Here is a 22,194-nt window from a genome sequence, read left to right on the forward strand (position 1 = left end):
CGTCATCAACGTCACGTCGTTGCTCTAACCGCCGCTATCAGAAGAATCCATTCAACATGGCGGACACTCACGACCGGAGCAAACTTAGGCTATGTTTACACGGAAACGATCTGAAGAGAAAACGCAAAAGTGGCGTTGCGTTATCACTTTTTATTCTGCGTTTAGACGAGCGTTATGGCGGGGAAATCTGCGTGCATATGGTGATGCAAAAGTGTGTGAAATTGGATGTAGTGTGCACTCCAGACGGCTAGAAAGAGCCGCTGATACTGTTTTTCATGTTTAATACGGTAAAGCTGCTGCTTTAACCCTCGGTGCTCTTCGCGTGTCGCTCAAAAATGACAGAATTTTTTTTTTTTTGTCAATGAAATTAAAGCTATATTTTAGTTTGATAATGTTTTGTTATTTTCCTGTACTGGCTCATGCCTGTGACGTAAACGCGTACGCGACGCCTTCACTGTCTAGCAGACTTTTGCGTTTTTACCGTTTTTATCCTTTAGGCAGGAACGTGATGGTGGAGCGTTTTTAAGATTTCCACTCTGGAGGGTGGTTTCACTTTTTTGCGTTTTTTGCGTTTCCGCGAACAACTTGTAAGTCCACTACGCAATAATGAGTGTGTCTCTGTGTGAAGTGAATGTGTGTGTGAAAGAAATGAGCGCAGATCAAACCGCCGTGTTGCTGTTGCCTTTCCATGTGTTTCTCAGAAATCAGAGCTTGGCAAGAGAAAATCTACAAAAATACTACATCATACACATTTTGATATGTATATTTAAACGATTTAAAAGGAACACTCCACGTTTTTTGGAAATAGGCTCATTTTCCAACATCTCCCCTAGAGTTGAGAAAACGGTTTTACCGTTTTCTAATCCATTCAGCCGATCTCCGGGTCTGGCACCGGTAGCACTTTTAGCGTAGCTTAGCATAGATCATTGAATCTGATTAGACCGTTAGCATTTCTCTCAAAAAAATGACCAAAGAGTTTAGATATTTTTCCTATTTAAAACTTGACTCTTCTGTAGTTACATCGTGTACTAAGACCGACAGAAAATGAAAAGTTGCGATTTTCTAGGCCGATATGGCTAGGAACTATCCTCTCATTCCTGCGTAATAATCAAGGAACTGCTGCCGTACCAGCAGCGCAATGAGATGCTAACGGTCTAATCAGATTCTATGATCTATGCTAAGCTATGCTAAAAGTGCTACCGCCAGACCCGGAGATCGGCTGAACGGATACCAGCAGCGCAATGATAAATTACGCAGGCTAAATTATGTATTTATGTCCAAATAGTAATTTACGCAGAATGGAACCCAAACCCAAATCTGATCAGAATAAAATGATTACTCACTTATATTACTAAGAATAACTATTACTATGTTAAACCAAGAACCCTTCACTTTAATCAGCCAATTAAAATAAAACATTAATGCACATATAAGGACGCCTTTGTCAATCTCCAAGACACACTGTCCTTTGACGTCATAAAACACTCAGCTGTTCTGCAGCTGCGGTTCACACTGCTTGACGTCTGTTCCAATAAAAACAAGAACAAACGACTGAATGAGAGAGTAAATAAATAAAGACACGTTAAAGTGTTCCCTTATCTCAAGTCAAATATCTCCATATTTAGTTATTTCTCTTTTTTCTAATATAATCTCCAATGACGGTCCTTCAAAAATGTACTTCACTCTATTATTTACTGTTCATAATTTTACGTTAATTTATCACTTCATGTAAAAAAGCTGAGTTTAAACTGTAAAGACTTCTGTAAACGAAGCTTTTCCTCCTGAAATCAAACACTCTGGGAACACCGGCCGACCTAAACTACTAGATTTCCATTAAACTCCTTTCAATGTGCAAATGTGATTTCTATGGGGATCAAGGAAAAAAACATGTTTTATGAAGAACAGAATGAGAGACAATAAATACCTAGCAAGAAAATAGAGGTTTTGGCGATTAGACAAAGTGGCACTTTAAACTTCACTGCATATTTTCTGTTTGTAAATAGTGTATGAGTGAATGTACTGTAAAAAGTGAATTTTGTGTAAATGTTGTGTATAATAAAAAAATATTACAAAATAAAATAATGAATTAGTATTAAACAGTAATGAATTTGAACACACTTTGTAATGAACTCACAATTTTGTGTGTGTGCGTGTGTGTGTGTGTGTGTGTGTGTGTTTATGTTTAACCAACATTGAGAGAACCAAATGTCCTTACAAAGAAAATGTTGACGTTGTGGGGACATTTGGTCGGGCCCCGCGAGGATATATAATCATATAAATCATACCAAGTGATGTTTTTTTGAAAATGTAAAAATGCAGAAAGTTTTCTGGGGTGAGTGGGTATAGGGGTAGGGTTAGTGTAGGGGGATAAAATATACAGTTTTAACAGTGTTTTTAATAGTAAAAATCATTATGTCTATGGAAAGTCTACATAAATATATAAAAACAAGTTGTGTGTGTAAATAAATATACTGTAATTAATATATAGTGTTATGAGGCAGTTCAGTGCATCACAAGTGTACAGCACAACTAGTGTTGTCTGATTCCTCTTATGAACCGGCTCTTTTTAATGAACCAAAAACATTCAGCACCATCAGTTTAATCTAATCTGAACAAATTAATATTAAAATCTGGTTATTTTTAGTGAATCAAATGCATAGATCATTGCAACCTGTGCAGTTTGATTCCTAAACAAATTACACACATTATTATTAATTTTGTCCGTAGTATACCATTTTTATTAATGAATGAAATATGTTACATTACATTTAAAGAAAAACTGTTTGGATTTTTTTTTTTTTTAAGTATTAATAATTTAATATATTGTTAAGGCCAGTTGCTGGATTGCATGTATTTTGCATCTAAAAACACAGCAATTAAAAAAGTTAGAGTATAAAACTTTAAATTGATTAACAAATATTTCTCAAATTAATTTTTCCCCCTAATTAGTTCTCAAAAGTATTAAAAGAATCGTTAACGCACCTGATAAATGAAGGAAAATGCGCCTGTTAAATAATTATAGGGTAATCTGAACCGGAAACGTTAACACCCTGTCCATAGTAAAATCACTGTAAGTAATGGCCTGTCATCGGTGTATTTGCTTTATAAGAGCTCGCAATGATGTTACACAACATATGGTACACATGAGAGTAAAAGTATATAACAAAGGCGTTTGTACTTATACTGCACACATACAAAACGTCAAGGAGGCATTGGATTTACATTAAAAAGGGATTCACTGGGATAGTCCTCAAACATGGGAGGGGATTGGTGACTGATCCCATAGATAAGATAAATATACACACGTTTTGTTTGAGAGACAATTTGAGAGTATTGGTTTTGATGGGAAAGTGCATGACTCACTCGGTTGGCTGGGCCGCCCCCCGGAGCTGCCCGTCGAGCCGGGCCGGCTGGCGCTCTGCTGGGGCTCGCGGTTGGAGAACTGGGGGGCCAGGCGAGACCGGCCAGTGCTGCCTGCGTCACTGTCAGGGGTGCGAGGAATCTTTGGCCGGCATGCAAAGCCCACGGTCTGGCCACTAGAAAGAAGAGAATGAAAGAGAAGCCACTTTTTACATTCGCAATTTGCCTTTTGTCCAGTGCTGCTCAGAGTGACTAGCAGACTCATTTGAATCCATTTGCATTTGCTTCTCAATCAAATGTTTCTAGCTGAGGGGTGTTTTTTTTTTTACTGTAAAACGAGACAAAACTTACTGGCAATATTTTTTTTTTTTTAAGAGATCTTTTCTTTTGTATAAAAAAAGATTCGGCGAAAAAACACAGAAATAGCATTTTAGCTTAGCATAAAGCTAAATGTTCATGACAATTTAAACAAGTGACTATTTACACTACTCAAAGTTTGCTTCAACAACCAACTGAGTTAAAAAAAAAAACAACGTTTAATGATGATATGTGGATTGTTTTCATGGAATGAAGTGGGAAATATACTATTTGTAGCTTTCCATACGATGCTAACGGCTAAAGCAAAGGATGATAACTATAACGATAAAGATATAGGTCTAAATATAAAAGAATAGCAGAGTCCACAGCACAACTATAATGATAACGACACAGAGAAACGGTATTGTTGATTTTTTCCCAGCTGACGAACGATACAGCAGCTTCGGACACATAACGGTAATTAATATTATGTACGATTAGCCTTTTCTTGACTACGTTATTAAACATCTAATAATGTGTTGCTAATGTTACACAAACCATGTTCCCGTTCGCCATCTCAGTCGGCCTTCTAACAATCAGGATCCTTAGAAAAATTTTGAACAACTCAGAACGTCAGTGGAGAAAGACATATAGTTCATAACAACATCGTCATATTCATCATACACCCGCTATATTACCCGATTATGCTAAAGTCCGCCCCCCTCGTGACGTGATTGGTTACAAGGTAGTTTGTGACGTCAGAAACACCAGCGATTTTTAACCGTGTTTTTGAGACTGTCTTTGGTTCACTGCAGTTTTAAGCAGAAAATACTCAGCAATGCTGTCGACTTATGAATTTGCACATGGTTTGTTTTAAAGCGCATAAACACCACATAAACTACATTAAAAGATTGATTTTCACCACAGGACTTTAAGTATTTAAAGCGGTAGAAAATAAAACTGCAGCGCATGCATAGTATAAACAGAACGATATCGTGTGCTAGTGTCGACGCTAATAGGGTTATCGGTCTTGGTGTGACCGGTAAAACTACCTGAGGCTGCTTAATCAACATATTTATTGGCTTAAAGTTTCATTTATCACAGCATTCCTAAACGTTTTCTGTTAAGCTTAAAGTATACTTCAGTTTTGACACAGACACTTAGCACAAGTACAGCCTTTCAAAGTCTACTTCGTTTTATATCATTCGTGAACAGGCGCGTAACACATGCACACTAGAAACTTCCTTCCTTGTCCAATATCTGCGCTATTTCTCTCCAGAAGATATGTGCGAAAATATATCTTTGTACTGATTTAAACTAGATTTGCGCGTATCATTTTAAAGCGCTATAGTCAGCGTGGGTGTCTATTGTTGTTGTGTCTCCAGTAGTTTCTTGTAGTGGTGTTTCGATTCTTCAACGAATTGTTCTTTGAAGCTAATAAACATTTGAGCCGATTCACAGAATCAAACTGATTCTGCGTCAAGGATCGGCCTCTATTCATATCATAGGACGCACCAACAACAACAACTGTGACGAGATCTGTCATTTCAACAGCTCAGACCATCCATTAATTCAATGCAACACAGTGGAATGCAGAAAAACGCATTATATGTAGCTAAGTCCAATTCACACTGCACCGACTCGGGCGATTGAATATGCAATTGAACATGTTTGACCGGCGAAAACAAGCGGTGACCAACGACAACAAATGCCGATGGGTAACGCACTGATCCGACAAAACTCGCCTGTTGCTGTTGGTCAGTGTCTATTGGTGCAGTGTGAATTGGCCTATAGACCCCTTTTGCGCCGACGTCACGGCGCTAGCTGGTTGCAAAACAGAGTGAAAACTGGAGGCGGCCAATACAAACCAGCACAGATTCGACTGCATAATAAGGAGCTTAAATTACTATTATTATTATTAAATGTCATCTTGTTGTGTTGTTGGGTTCTAGAATCGATGGAGTACAGGCTACAACTTTACATTTTATCGCATAATGTTTTCTAAATTATTGTGATTATTTGTGAATCGTCTATGATTGTTGTTTTGATTGATTGTGACTAGACTTTTTGGAGAACCTGGTAAGAAATGGTAATCAAATACATAGTTAAAAAATGAATATGCTGTATCTGGAATTTTTATTTCTAGAAAATATTCACATAATTAAAATGGCACCGTAATGTCACTCTTTACATCGTCGTCTTCTGGCCTTGGCGCTGGCGTAGGCATGAACTGCGGATCGTACAAGTCTTATAGTCTATGTGGCCATTCAGCACATAGTTATAGGCATCTGAAGATGTATATGCCCTCAGTTTCTCTTCACGCTCGGTTTCTCTATCGGATCGGTGTAGAAGGCCAATCTACATCTATCTTTTGCAAATAACAATCGCGGTCCTGGACAGTGAGTGACCTTGCACATTAAGATAAAATCGGATTTTCTCCAGTCATTGTTAAAAAACAAGTTAACAAAACGGGCAAACTAACGTTAGTGAAGCGGCCAGAGGGATATTTCTGCAACCAACTAAGCTCCGCCCACAAAAAACGTCACCATGTTTACTAACTGGACCAGGGTCTAAATGAAGTTCTGGGTAAACATGTCCTCCTCAGAAAATCCCTGCTCGAGAGGTAATGCTTATAGAGCTGGTAAGTCCCGCCCCCTCCGTAAAACCCCGCTGGACCTCAAAGTTGAAAAACCGTCAATGCAAGTGAATGGGAGAAAATTATTATTTTCTGGTCCCGTTCGAATTGTGCCATGAATGTGAACATATGTTGTCTGTGAATTTTTTATATAATCTTTCGTGTGAAGAATGCTACAATTTAGCGGGTAGAAGTTTGATACGGGTAGACTTTGTGTGAGAGCACTTTGTGGACTACAACTCTTCGCTGCTTTCGACGCGTTTGAAACGTCAACACCACTAGCTCACGGCTCTAGCTCACGGATCCCGCCAGACATGGCTGTGTCTTTGGTGCACTTCACCACCTTCTTTCAGGGAGAGGACAAAATCGTTGAGGATGGCGAAAACCACGGGTAAGTCAACTTTATGTGGTGACGTCACATAGGCGACATGTAGTCTTTCTCGTTATGTCTTTTCCACAACTGCTAGCCGGCGAATCATACCATATACTGTCAAACTTGTAACATGAAAGATTATATAAAAAATTCACAGACAACATATGTTCACATTCATGGCACAATTCATAAGGGACCAGAAAATAATTATTTTCTCCCATTCACTTGCATTGACGGTTTTTCAACTTTGAGGTCCAGCGGGGTTTTACGGAAGGGGCGGGACTTACCAGCTCTATAGCCTAGTCAGAATGTGAGTCTGATACTGCTCCATTGGGCTGTGATTATGGGGCGTGTTTCAACCGAACCAGGAAAGAAAATGCCTCTGAACTCAATTGGATAGACCTACAACCAATCAGAGCAAATTCAACGGATTGTAAACGAATTCAACCCAAGCGCTCTTTGAGGACTTGGATGATTACGTTACTGTTGATCATCTGTCCGTCATTGTATAAAGACAATTTGATTGGTCCAAACAGCTCTGGTTCGAGCATAGTTGCTCCACAACGGATCAAGTCCTGACCGAACTTACCGGCCTCAAATGTTGTGGGCGGGGCTAAGTTCAGCTGGCATCCAGGCTATAGTACTTATTTAAAAGTTCAGGAAGTTTCAGAGGTGGGACTTGGGCGCTGAACGTGCTGATTGGTTGAGTTCACGCAGCATTTTGATTGGTTGACTCCAAGAAGCATTTTATTTGAACCACTATTTTTAAAAGTCTGTTGCGGAGTTTAACAGTGGAGTTTAAAAAAAAGCTTATATGCGGAGGACAAAATCCAGTGGGAACTGGAAAGTCGCGCAAAGTCCTACGCCACCGGACTAACTTGCCTAATCTTCACGGTACTTTAGACCGCGGTGGAAACGCAGAAAGCAACAGGTCTGGGGGGAAAAAAGTTCCTGGGACAAATTGTTTTGGGTAATTTCGGTGGAAACGCGGCTATAGAGTGTCTTACAAATAAACGAGACGATGAATATTTCAGCTCATACTCTTGATTGACAGTGTTCCTGTTGGATAAGAGTGCAATTATAGCTTTACATAAGAGAATGTGGTGCACGTGTGTTCAAAGGGTCATTACATACACAGGTCTCCAGGAGTCAGGTTGGACAGGGATTTTGGAAGAAAGGTACCTGAATAAGCCCTTTGTTTAGCAGTTGTTGGATTCTCATGACAAACTCTGTCCTGTGGCAATGCAGACTCAAGGTTCGATGCCTCGCTCCCACCTCAAATTCCTTTGGTCTCTCTCTAGCTCGCTGCCTTCCAGAGCTGAGTTACAGCCTGTGACATGCTTGATAACACTGGATCCTGTGGACCTTTACATTTTAGATGTGCCATGCCACAGTGAGCATGGAATGTCGCACCCGGATCCTTAAACCTCTTGTTAATGTAAAACTGTTGTGGAAGATCCCAAGATGAGTAGTGTTGGGCTAAAAATACGCCGAATGGGCGAGCAAACCCACCTGTAGGATTGGCCGTTGGTGTTGTCCTGGCCTGGTGGAGGCACACGTCTCTCCGGGGACCCCGCGAGCCCCGATTCCACAGAGGAACGCCAGCATTCAGAATCGGAGGCTGGTTGGAGAAAGACTAGAAGACGTCACACACACCTCACACGCGGCTGACATCATTAACACACACGCGCCACAGTGAAGGACTTGAGAGCTGTTCACTTTCACAGGGAAATGCAAAGTGGTCTAGGAGAGATGTGCTATATGGTTGCTGTTCGCAAGGAACTTGAATAGGAATAGCTGCTAAGAGAAGAAAAAGTCAGTGAGAAATAAATTTAACAGGTGTCCCATATTTTTGATGAAACAACCGCTACTAAGACAAATGCAAAAATAAAAAATGCAATGAGAGGAAATTATTTGACAGAAATGATGAAAAGCTGTTTTTTTAGATAACTGTATGATATTCTTGGTGTTTGTAGCTGCAAACAGCTTTGAACATGGCTCAACTAATCAGATTGTAGAACCAGAACCATACATTTTATGGTGCTTTCCAAATATTGGGTACACATTTACTTTTTTTTTTACAAGCAAGGAACAAATCCCATATGTTGACCAAGTTCAAGCATTCAACTCTGTTACTAAAATTATCAAGCATTCAACTCTGTTACTAAAGTTATCAAGCATTCAACTCTGTTACTAAAGTTATCAATCATTCAACTCTGTTACTAAAGTTATCAAGCATTCAACTCTGTTACTAAAGTTATCAAGCAATCAACTCTGTTACTAAAGTTATCAATCATTCAACTCTGTTACTAAAGTTATCAAACATTCAACTCTGTTACTAAAGTTATCAATCATTCAACTCTGTTACTAAAGTTATCAAACATTCAACTCTGTTACTAAAGTTATCAATCATTCAACTCTGTTACTAAAGTTATCAATCATTCAACTCTGTTACTAAAGTTATCAAGCATTCAACTCTGTTACTAAAGTTATCAAGCATTCAACTCTGTTACTAAAGTTATCAAGCATTCAACTCGGTTACTAAAGTTATCAAGCATTCAACTCGGTTACTAAAGTTATCAATCATTCAACTCTGTTACTAAAGTTATCAAGCATTCAACTCGGTTACTAAAGTTATCAAGCATTCAACTGTTACTAAAGTTATCAAGCATTCAACTCCGTTACCAAAGTTATCAAAATGATTAAACATTCAACTCCGTTACCAAAGTTATTGTAATGACCAAACTTTGGTAGCTTTGAATGTGTCGTCAACCGTTTCCAAAGTGATTAAACATTCAACCCTGTTAGAAAAGTTATTAAAACAGTTAATCAACTCTGTTACCAAATTTATCATAAGTTACCAAACATTCAACCGGTTACCAAAGTAATCAAAAACTGTTCAAATACCCAACCCTGATACTAAAGTTATACATTTTCTTTCAATTATTTGAATTGCAAATTTAACAACAACTACCAACTAAGACTCAAAACTATTATATAACTATTTATATTCTAATTAAGGCTAAAATGATATCTTAATGTAAATGTTAAATCTACAACTCTGTTATCAGTTTGAGCATTTGTGCTCATTTTATTTGATCTTTTTAAATGTATAAATTATTTACTTTTTAATGTTCTTCTTACTACTATAAATCATTAACTATTTATTGTTAATAATTTTACCAATTAATTTTTTTTTCTGTTAACAATTACAATCACCCAAATCAACGATTTAAACTCGATTTAGACGGTCCAAACAGGGTCGAACAAATTGCAAACCTGATACAAATTTTTTTTTTTTTATTTACTCTTCGGGTGGATAAACAAGATTTCCAAGATTTCTACATACCTTGGTAAACTACTACCTATGATTCAGAGGGAATGATTAAAAGAAAATGCCAGCACTTGCACGAATGAACCCCTTCATATCTGGTTCAGTCTGATGTCGTGCTTAGATGGTAGCATTCTCAGACTAACCCTCGCCTGGAGCCACTGAAAGCCACATCAAAAGTGATTTCATCAGGCTGTGCATTTGGAACGCGTCCATGAAAAAAGTTGAATATTTATTAAAGATGGAACTTTGATCTCATCTTTCTGAAGGGTTACAAAACAATGATATTAAAAAATTTCTGAGATGAAAGGTATTTTTTTATTCAGAGAAAAAAAAAACAATACAAAAATAAATAAAATAACACAAGACATGCCGGAGCACATATGTAGTATATATGTCAGTCGTGGGCGCACGTACCCAGTGTTTGCTGAATGGACTCAGCAGTGCTGGGCCGACTGCCGCTGCGAGTAGGGGGGCGGGAACTAAAGCGAGAGTGGGCGGGGCTTTCTTCACTTCTCAGTCGGGTAACGGGGTACACTCCGTCCCCACCAGCTCTGCAGAGGCAAACACACACACACACACACACACATGCGCAAATCAACATTAACATGTCCAACAACATGGCAGTGTAAATGAGTAGCCTAATAAGATTGTGCAGACAAATATTCAGTTCCTATAGACTTCAGTGTTTGAGGCAAAAAAAAAAAAGGGTTGTAATTTAATTGATGCAACACTGAAAATGTTACACAAACAAAGTTGGGAAATTCAATTAATAGATTAACAGCAATTTGATTAACTGTATGATCATCACGCAAGTTTGGAATTTGACATGCTTCCAAAATTGTATTTAAAAATTATACACTACCAGTCAAAATTTTTTGGATCGGTAAGATTTTTGACATTTCAACATTGATAATAATAACCAGTTTTCTGAGCATCAAATTATCATATCAGAATGATTTCTGAAGGGTCATGTGACACTGAAGACTGGAGTAATGATTCTGAAAATACAGCTTTGACAGAACAGGAATAAGTTACATTTTAAAATATATTCAAATAGAAAACAGTTATTTTACATTGTCATAATATTTAACAATATTTTGTTGTAATTTGTGTCTTCTTTTAAAATCTTACCGATCCAAAACTTTTGACTGGTTAGTGTATGTAGGTTAATATTAATGTTTATTTTATGCATTATTTAGCATATATTGGTGCTTATAAATTAACAGAATTAAAAATACTGGCGGTCAAAAGTTTGAAATAATTACGATATTTTAAACATTTTTGTAAAGAAGTCTCTTCCGCTCACCAAAGCTGAATTTATTTGCTCAAAAATACAGTAAACACTGTAATATTTTAAAATGTTATAATAACCGTTTTATATTTTAATATATTTTAAAATGTAATTTGTCCCTGCTATGTCAAAGCTGAATTTTCAGCATCATTACTCCAGTCTCCAGTGTCACATGATCCTTCAGAAATCATTCTTAACTTTGCTCCACTCCAAGCGTCCTTTGAATTTATCAGAGCGTGTTTTTCTAAGATAATATTTACTATCATCTCCAATGTCGTGTTCTTCCATTCACACAATTTTTTCAAAACGGCAAGGTCAAAACATTGACAGTCACGCAACCAATTGTCAGTGATGGTTCCCGTCACTGGTCCATATGCTTCATTAAGCAGAAACAATGAGGATATATCCCACTGAGGAGGGAGTCTTGTATATCCTGCTTGCACATTAACACGCTATTTGATTTGAGGGCAGAACTATTGACTTCTCCCTTATTTCCGACAAGTCCATGAGTGAAGACACACTTCAGCCGTGAGCGAGTCACAATGTTTGTGGTATTCTGTATAATCATCTCAAATTAAGTTGAACTCTTAAACACCTCCAAAGACAACACTTTAAATGGTAAAAGAGAAAATTAACTATTTGTGGTTACTGTACCAACAAGGAAGCATAGTACATGTGAACTTAGTAGAATAACACGACATGCACAAGAACCATATCTGGGCGTGCATTAAAATTTCACACATCATTTTAGAGTTTGTAAAATTCATAAGATTTGTGATGGACGGAGGAAGATTTCTGAATGATTCAAATGTTAATATGTGAAAAAAATAGGTTGACTAAACAGTTTTCTTATAAGTCTTAATTTGGTGTGAATCTAAAACATCATTCCAATGTGTTAACCAAAGTAGTGGTAGACTCATTTTTTTTTTTTATATATTAAAATTATATTTTTTAGAATAAAAGTTATATTTTGCGTAACAAATATCAGAATCCAAATTCACTCTCTGACTGTACTAGGTGGCGCTTATATAAAAACCTAGATCTGTCAATCAGGAACAGAAAGTGCTGCAACACTTCACTGTCATTAGCAAAATATGGTTTATGTTGTTATTATGTAACAGCAGCGGTTCTGGGCATGTGATCAAAAGCGTGAATCTTATTAATTGGCCAATTTTCTTATCAATTGTCGCGACAGAAAACTTTTTTTTAGAGCAAGGAACAAATGCCATGTGTTGACCACATTTTTCAAGTTCAAGTATCCAACCCTGTTTCCAAAGTTATCAAAACGATTAATAATTCAACTCTGTTATCAAAATTATTATAATGACCAAACTTGAATGTTTGATCTTCAACCCTATTTCCAAAGTTATTAAACATTCAACCCTGTTAGAAAAGTTATTAAATAGTTAATTCAACCGTGTTACCAAATTTATTAAAATGATCACTCTGTTACCGTCAAATTTTCAACTATCAACTATCACATTTTCAGTCCTGTTTTCAAAATTATCAAAGAAGAGCAAGTACTCAACCCTGTTACTAAAGCTGATATGATAACTTTTCTCCCCTTATATTGGCACAGCCATTACATATTTAAAACAGTAATATCCTATACTAAACCTAAACTAATCTTGCAAACTATATATCATTTGAAAGCTTACACTCTCTAGTTTACATATTTGGTGACTGATTTTCAAAATACATTACAGAGGAGCCGTAATTTATCAATTTGCAACAAGAATATTGTCATACTCCTGTGGCATGTTCAGACCTTTATTTTGAAATAGTGATGAACATGAAACATAATGAAAGAATGGTAGAAAGTTCAAAAGATATCATCCATTCAATTATTTTAGAAAAAAAGGTCTGACATTTTTTTTAAATATAAAGAATAGTAGATTAATATATTCAGCATTTGTGATGTGGCAGCGAGCTATAATAGACATACGTGATCTTTCTGTGTTTCTTAGAGGTTGAATTCATTTCAAAATCTGCCAGACTTCCAACACTACTTCTGAATAGGATGTCTACTTCATAAATTGTATGAAAATTGTAAAAATAATGGTTCAGATCACTCAAACCACATATGGAAATGGAGGCGCCCTTATATGGGCAGTAATGTCAACTAGTGGAGAAGTGTGGTACTGCGCCCAAACTAAATCTCACTGAAAGATTTTTTTTGAGATATCAACCTAACATTTGACACACAACTTTTTCATATTTTTGGATTAGATTGTTTTGCATTTTTAGAGTCCACCAGGTTTTGAAATATGAAATATTAAAATATGAATAATTAAATTTTTAACATTGTACATTTTCATAAACTCAAACTTCTATACATTTTTTTCTGTATAACTTTCTTAATTTATTTCACTTCCACAAAAATCTGCCAAATGTCGTCTTTAAAACAAGACCAATCTTACATCTATATTCCAAAGCATTCTTGAATTACAACCATTTAAGTTCGGACTGTGCATTTTCATGTCTATTAAAAAAAGGGGGTGCCGCTTAAGGGGTTAAATTATTTGGACAAATTACAAATTGATCAACAACTACCAAACTAACATCTAACAAATATTGTGGCATCGACGGCATGTGAATGTTTGAGTCAGTCTAAACAAACGCATTAACAGCCGTTGATTCGAATGAATGTTTATCGCAGCGAATTTATCACACCAAATATCCGTCGTGTTATGAACAGGCGTTCAGAATGAGGTTCTTCTTACATGGAGTTTTTGTGAGAACTGGGCGTGACCGGCCGCTGGAGGGGCTCGTCTGTGCTGTGAGACGATGGATGACACGATCTTCTCTTCATCCTCACCATGTTGGTCATTATCTACAAAGCACCAGAGAGACACTTATCACACAGAATACAGCTGACACATCTCACATTAATCGCATTTCTCAATGAATAATGTACATCTTCCTATCAATAGATTATTAAAGTGACAGAAGGGGAACAAATACTGTGTTTACGCCAGTGGTAGAGTACTCGAGTCCGACTCGAGACTTTATTCTCTGGACTCGTGGACTGATGACTCGTACTTGGACTCGGACTCGAGGATATATAAAATCGGACTTGAGCATTCATCAGATAAATGACGTTGGATGAAGTTTCTGACTAAATAGGTTATAAGAAATTGATATAAGATGTTACACTTATGCCGTTTCGGGCTCCAAGACCGGCCGGGATCTCTTTTTTCCCCTCACAGCCACACATATGAGGGTCTGTATTTTCTGTGTTTTTGTTGTTTTCCATTAACATCAATATGATTGTTGTATTTAAACAATTAAATAAATATAATCACTAGTTGGCAATGATTTGAACTTAGGTAATGGTGACTCGACTCGGACTCTTCTTTGGTGACTCGGACTCAAACACTGGGGACTCGAGACCCGACTCGGACTCAAACACTGGGCACTCGAGACTCGACTCGGACTCGAACTCAGGTAATGGTGACTCGAACTCGGACTCAAACACTGGGCACTCGAGACTCGACTCGGACTCGAACTCAGGTAATGGTGACTCGAACTCGGACTCAAACACTGGGCACTCGAGACTCGACTCGGACTCGAACTCAGGTAATGGTGACTCGAACTCGGACTCAAACACTGGGCACTCGAGACTCGACTCGGACTCGAACTCAGGTAATGGTGACTCGAACTCTGACTCTTCTTTGGTGACTCGGACTCAAACACTGGGCACTCGAGACTCGACTCGGACTCGAACTCAGGTAATGGTGACTCGAACTCGGACTCTTCTTTGGTGACTCGGACTCAAACACTGGGGACTCGAGACCCGACTCGGACTCAAACACTGGGGACTCGAGACCCGACTCGGACTCAAACTCAGGTAATGGTGACTCGAACTCGGACTCTTCTTTGGTGACTCGGACTCAAACACTGGGGACTCGAGACCCGACTCGGACTCAAACTCAGGTAATGGTTTACACCAGCAGCGCAATGATATTACACAGCGCCTGAAAATAGTCCCCAGCTAGGAAACTTCCAACGTGACCGGCACTAAGTGTGTAATATCATTGCGCTGCTGGTACGGCAGCAGTTCCTGGATTATTACGCAGGAATGAGAGTATAGTTCCTATATATTGGCCTAGAAAATCTCAACTTTTCATTTTCTGTCGGTCTTAGTACACGATGTAACTACAGAAAGGTCAAGTTTTAAATAGGAAAAATATGTAAACTCTTTGATAATTTTTTTGAGAGAGATGCTTACGGTCTAATCAGATTCAATGATCTATGCTAAGCTACGCTAAAAGTGCTACCGCCAGACCCGGAGATCGGCTGAATGGATTAGAAAACGGTAAAACTGTTTAACTCTAGGGGAGATGTTGGAAAATGAGCCTCTTTCCAAAAAAAGTGGCGTGTTCCTTTAATCACTACAATAAAGCTGCTCTCCAGTGTTCATGCTTTTACTCGCTAATGTTTGACCTCAGCGGACTGAACAAGAGAAATAAATGTTGCATCAAAAGAAGCTTTCGGAAAGATCGCTTTGGCAAGCTATTTCGAACCCCCAAACCGAACTTCTGGCCTAATTTTGTTCAAAATTATGTTGCACCGGGTCATCTTTTGCTTTGGCCACCGTGTATATGTTGATTTCCTAAAAGAGTTTGCGGATTTTCAACGTCAATAAAAATGATGCGTTAGGGGCTTTGTGGTCAAGCAAAACGTCACTAGACCCACTCATTGTTTTAATCATACACTAGATTTAATCATATTATATGGAACAATATCAATCCATGATCACTGCAAAGCGATGATGTCTCTGATCACTACCTTGTAACTTGCGTACTGCTGATATTTTTTTAAATAAATAAATCGAATTTAATTCGAAGTATATCAGGGCCTTTAGTTTATGTTAGGGCAGTGAACTACGAATTGCTGCTGTAAAGTCACTAAAGATGCGTAACTTCTTTCAGATTTTTGATATCTTGAATGTTGTTTCCTTTGCGAGGGATTTAATTAATGACAAAAAAGGAGGTGTGCCACTTATATGTCCTGCCTCTTGACCAACAAGACCCTTGTGTGTGAAGTGCTTAGCCTGGATTTGGTTTCTATCGTCATATAGAGAGATGTTTTACCCCTAGATACTCGGTTGTGAGTAAAGACTCTCCACTGAGCTCTTTTGGCTGAGACTGCAGGACTTCCTCTTTATCCAGGTCTTCCTCCATAACATCTTCCTGTTAACAAGATTAAAGAATTACAGACAGATCAAGTGACTAAAGCAGTACATCATATGAACACCGCCAACACCAATAAAATGCAGATAGCAGTGATAGCCTTTCCTGTAGATTATAGGAAGTCAGAAGTCGTGTTGTGTTGAGCAATAATCCTTCTCAGAAGACAAGATCAACGTGAATTACTGTACCTCATCATCGTCGTCGTCGTCATCCTCTTCATCGCCCGACTCAGACTCATGCTCGGGAATGTCCGCTGTGTACGACAGAATTATATAAATATGGAAACCCATCTTCATTTATTCACCCTCGTGTCGTTCTACACCCGTATGACATCCATGGAACGCAACATATTAATAGTAGGCATCGTAGAAGCATTATAAAAGTAGTCCAAATGACTCATATCCTCTATTCCATGTCATATGGACTGAGTTTATGATGCATTTATGGTGTTTTCCGTCCCTTTTGAAGCTGATAACCCAGTCCTCGTTCACTATACTGAAAACGGTGGCCAGGATATTATTCAAAAAGGCACTTTTTGTGTTCCGATGAAGAAAAACGTTACATGGGTTGAGTAGGATGACGACAGATTTGTTGTTTGAGTCAGTGGTTCCCAACCTTTTTCCCCTTTTTCCCAAGAAAATATTTTAGGGCCCCCCTTCACATTTAATGACATTATCGCTCTTGTAAGCTTGCAGCAAGGATGACAAAATATGTTGTTTTCAAACAAACGGCATGTTTACTATAACCAGATATGTTTATGCACAAATAATAATTCAATTTAATTAATCAATGAATAATACTATTGATTAGCATTACCAAACATGGACGTTTTATTATTATTTTAATTTAATACTGTAAAGCTGCTTTGATACAATCTGTATTGTGAAAAGCGCTATACAAATATTCTTGACTTGACTTGACTATAGCGAGCGATAATAAACTTGCATTTATTAACAGAATAATGCGTCTTTCGGAAGAACATTGTAGCCGGAACTACTTCTCTCTGTGTACGTCTATGAGTCACGCAGGTCCTGGGCTAAATAGTAGTTTAGCCGTGTAAAATAGTCCCAATGTAAACACTTATTATAGGAGTACCATAGTGGCTCAGGATAAGACAAAACCACAGATTGGAAAATGGATTCATGATGAACTCGCTCATTATATAAATTATGTCAATTTTGAACAGAAAAAGTTAAGGACTTTTATTTAATGCTCATTGCTCAAAACTTTTCAAAATATGGAGAGCTCGCTGAGGCCCCCTTGTGGGCTGTGACCCCCCTGTTGGGAACCGATAGTTTAAGTGAACATTTTTGAGGTGATCGGCTTTTTTTTGTTGTCTTACCTGAGTTAAGCAGTTTGATGATGAATTCGATTTGTCTGTTGAGCTCTGGGTTTTCTTCTTTACTGTAACAGCGTAGGGTCTCTTCCATACTCTAAACACAACAACAAAAATACTCACATTATTTCTATTCTGTGAAGTAGCTATGGGGCCCAACAGTGTCGAGCCTTGGTTCCTGCATTCATTTTCACCATAGACATAATAATAATTTAAAAAATCTGTTTCAAACTTTTTATTTATTTATGAAAATGTCCCTTCTCACTTGTGACGTCTACATGGGCACACACCACTGTTTAACTTTGAAAGGTTTGAATGTTATCGCTAAAGTGAGGATAATGAATGGGATTTTTATGACTCAAAGTATTGGAGTCTAGGCTGTATCGCCCAGGTATTGTGAATGAACAGTGATTACACACGTACCATCTGTTTCGCTTCCTCTCGTATCTCTGGCACGGACAGGATGCTGTATAAAGCTCCATTCACATAGTACCGAATCTATATTTACACACAAGAAAACAAACACGCAGTGAACATTTGAAACTTTGGCATCACAGACGCATTCATGCATCATGAGCCAAAGTTTTGGAGACACTTCTCATGAACCAAAAAAGCTTGAAATGAGTTTTGTTCACAATTATGACATTTCATAATTGATGAACTTTGCAACATTTACACTGTCATTCAACTGGTCACTCAACTAAAGCTGAATAATGAATGATAACTGAGGAATTTTGAGACATTTTCACTTATTTTGCAGTTTATTACTGTAAAGCTGCTTTGAAGCAATGTGTATTGTATAAAACACTATGACTCTACTTGTGCCTATTTTTTATATAAATGGGTGAACTGGACTGGATATTGATGGTAAATCAATGACTTTTATTATTATATATGTCTTTAAATATTCTATTATTCTACTGTGTTTATTACACGAGTCAAAAATGTTGGGCAAATACAAGTATAGAATGTATATTACCGGTATATAGAGTATGTTTGAACTACAGCTAATGTTGAATCAACTACAAATACAATATTTTTTGTTGTAACACATATCTAATGTTTTTGAATTTTTTATAATGCAAAAAAACGAAATATATTATGTAAAAAAAAAAAATGTATGTAACATATATATATATTGCTCAGTTTAATAGTTTATTATTAATAGTTATTCAATTAATACTATTGAGTTTTAATATTGCAATGAATGAATGAAATGATAAATGAATTAATTTCTGAATATAATATAAAGTGTAGGCTTGATTCTCCACTTCTAAAGTTTCAAAAAGGGAGTGAATCGTTCATGGTACGCTTGCAAGACAAACTTTTTAATCCACAGTTGACAAAAGACCTCTTATTTGAGAACTGGTTGACGTAAAAAGGACTAAGCTGATTTACGCCTTCAGTTTCTGTAAGGGGAGAACGAGCACAAGTGACACGCCTTGCTTGTGGACAGCGGATGAGCAATTAGCGCTTTACCTCATGGTTCTCATGTCCCAAGAGCTCCGTCAGCACTTTCAGGACGTGCTTGGCCTCCTCGGCGCACTTCTCCTTTCCTGAAACATGAGCGACATAAAGTAAACATTGATTTGCTAAAATAAGCAATGCAAATAAAAGTCTAAACAAAGGATGATTGACACACATCAATGGTTTATACGCATCTTTATGTCTTTGGTCTTTATGTCTTACATCTAAGGTCATTGATTAAGAATTGGTTGCGTCACCTTGAGTGCGCAGGCAGAGGTTCATGAGGAGGGAGATGGTGTATTCAAGTGTGTAGTCGGATAGACAGTCGGAGTCGTGGAGCTCTTTGACCAACCAGCCAATCAGACCATCTCTGATCATAGCAGACTGTTGCGCTCGCCTGCTCACAGCAGAACATAATACATTATTTTGTAAAGACCCCATGAAATAACTTGAAATATTTCCTGTGACTTGACAATATCACATATATGTAAAAAAAAAAAAAAAACATACTTGAGATTGTTCCGCCACGGAATAAAAAATAGGTAACTGCGGCTTTTTGTCTGACAATTCAAAAATGCTTTTTTTCCCCCTTGCAATTGCAAGTTTATATCTCACAATTCTGAGAATTCTTGCAAAATTGCGGAAAATAAAGTTTATATATTACAATTCGGACTTTCATATCAGCTTTCATTTATCGCAAATACATTTTTTTGCGTAATTCTGAGTTTATAACTTACAATTCTCCTCAGAATTGCGTGATATAAACTCGAAATTGCGAGAAACAAGGCAGAATTTTGAGATATAAATTTGCAATTAAAAAACGTTTTGTCACAATTGCGAGTTTATATCTCACAACTTGGACTTTATAACTGGCAAGAGTTTCTATCTCACAATTCTAAGAAAAAAGTCAGAATTGCGTTATAACTCGCAATTGACCGTTTGCAAAGACCCGCCCCCCTTAGTTACTGTTGCTATGTCTGACAAGCTACGTCGCTCTCACACACACCATGTTCTCACGCAGTGAAAAACACATCGCGGAGCAGAGAGGAGACGGTTACTTTTGATATTAAATGTGTTAAACAAAGTCTCACCTTTCAAATTTGGTAATTTTTTAAAAGAAATTTAAACAATAAATACCATTTTGTGGCTCTTTAATGTGTCTGTCAGATCGCTGTAGAGCCTCAGTTAAAGCTGCTCGTCCTTCTAGTTCATTTATAGCATCAAATAAACATGAATGAACATCAGAAGGAATGTTGTTTTAACCGCGGAAAGGCGTCAGTACACTCCGCTTCTCAAGTTCAAATCCTCCCATGTTAATCTACTAACTCTCCTGACTGCTTTGTCGGACAAAATGGCGGATGGCGAAATATGATTGGTCAGATCACCTGTCAATCAAGCTCCCTGCGAAGTGTCAATTGCGAGAGAAACGACAGAATTACAAACAAAAACAAACGGATCACCATATTTGGGAGAAAAAAAAAAAAGTGTTGAAACCCCTGATCTACATCAAGTTATCAAATGTTTAGCAGATATACCAAAGATTACTCCCGGAAAAGAAAAGTCGGAATTACCTTCTTTTTTTTTTTGTGGCGGAAACACGCTTCCAAGATTAGTTTACGTCACAGCCATGAACCTACTTGCTAGTTTGTTGCATGTCGTATTGTTCGAAAAAAAACATTTGATTGGAAAAAAACCCCCCCTGTAATCCCTAATATTTATTCAAAATGTTTATTTTGTTTACACTTTATTGTAATGTGTCCCTGTTAAAGTGTAATTATACAGTTATTACTGAGTAACAGCAATTAACTACATGTACTTATAGGGTTAGGGTAGGATTAGGGTTTTGTTTACGGTTAGTTGCATGTCATTACTATAGTAAATACATGTAACAAGGACACATTAAAATAAAGTATTAACGTAAATAAAAAGTACATTTTAAACTTTGCACTTTAAACTTTTCCAAAGTAAGAAACAACTGAAAAACATATTACAGTCTGATTGCTTTATTACCATTTCTATTAACCGATGACATACCTGAGGCTGAGTTTCTGCAGCGCCACAAGCACGTTTTCTCGAGTTACAGACTCTTTCTCTTCAGTCTTCAGACAGTCAAGCAGAAACCTCAGTAAAGAGTGTATCTGAGACAGATACATGCGCCCTGGGCGTGCAACAAGGCAGAACACGACAACAAACACGCTTCAGAACTAAAGACAGAGGTGTATATACTGTACAATTCATACAATTGCCATTGCAAATATTCTGAACCAAAAATGTAGAGAATTGAGAACCAGAAATTAATTTAATTATACTTTCATCTGTTCGGGCCAGGGCCAAAAAAATAATACTGATGTATTTTGTCAATATTTGGTGGGAAAAGGGTCAATTTTCTACTGTCAATAGTGATATCCATCAACACAAGAATGTAGAGTAGCGATAAAGCAACGAATCTGCGTGATCAACTTGTACACAGAGAATGCTATAGTGTAATTCCCAATTATGTGCATTCCTATTGAAATGACTACATTTAGCCTGTGGAAATTTGACCAAACAACAGTAAGTGTGACCATACCTTAAAAGGGTAATTTATCGTTCTCAAAATGGGCTTTCAATGCCTATGCGGTAGAATGGCGAAACAAAAAACTGAAATCACGCTACTTGACTAAAGAAAACACCCTTTGCCAAATAGGTAATAGCCACCCATAATGCACTGGGCATGTTGTTGTCCAACACCACTCCCAGTCTGCTCCTATTGGATACGCTTGACCAGAGTCAAATACCGGCTTGCTTGAGTAGGAAATACTTCTTAGCAAACTTTTAGTCACAATAATGTTAACTATAATAATTCATGTTTTCATATTGTTCTATTTTTAGCATTATGCCGTTTATTTTCAGTGATAAACCTACTT

The 22,194-nt window shown here is 37.4% G+C and overlaps 1 protein-coding gene across 3 annotated transcripts in view; it reads right to left on the reverse strand.

The window, feature by feature from the left end:
* The window catches only part of armc9 (armadillo repeat containing 9), a 44,927-nt gene that overhangs the window by 3,578 nt on the left and 19,155 nt on the right, over positions 1-22,194 (reverse strand). For all 3 annotated transcript variants that reach the window (XR_013795502.1, XM_079594005.1, XM_079594006.1), the window contains 11 exons: positions 21,323-21,446; positions 19,546-19,685; positions 19,301-19,377; positions 18,245-18,319; positions 17,828-17,918; positions 16,674-16,738; positions 16,387-16,485; positions 14,014-14,123; positions 10,414-10,550; positions 8,178-8,286; positions 3,364-3,536 (listed from right to left, as the gene is read on the reverse strand). Coding sequence is in view for 2 of the 3 variants with exons in the window: in XM_079594005.1 (XP_079450131.1) it covers positions 3,364-3,536; positions 8,178-8,286; positions 10,414-10,550; positions 14,014-14,123; positions 16,387-16,485; positions 16,674-16,738; positions 17,828-17,918; positions 18,245-18,319; positions 19,301-19,377; positions 19,546-19,685; positions 21,323-21,446 (1,200 nt within the window). In the remaining variant the exon portion in view is untranslated. The remainder of the gene's footprint in view (positions 1-3,363; positions 3,537-8,177; positions 8,287-10,413; positions 10,551-14,013; positions 14,124-16,386; positions 16,486-16,673; positions 16,739-17,827; positions 17,919-18,244; positions 18,320-19,300; positions 19,378-19,545; positions 19,686-21,322; positions 21,447-22,194) is intronic.

The sequence above is a fragment of the Phoxinus phoxinus genome (genome assembly GCF_949152265.1).
Source record: "Phoxinus phoxinus genome assembly, chromosome: 20".
NCBI classification, from domain to species: Eukaryota; Metazoa; Chordata; class Actinopteri; order Cypriniformes; family Leuciscidae; genus Phoxinus; species Phoxinus phoxinus.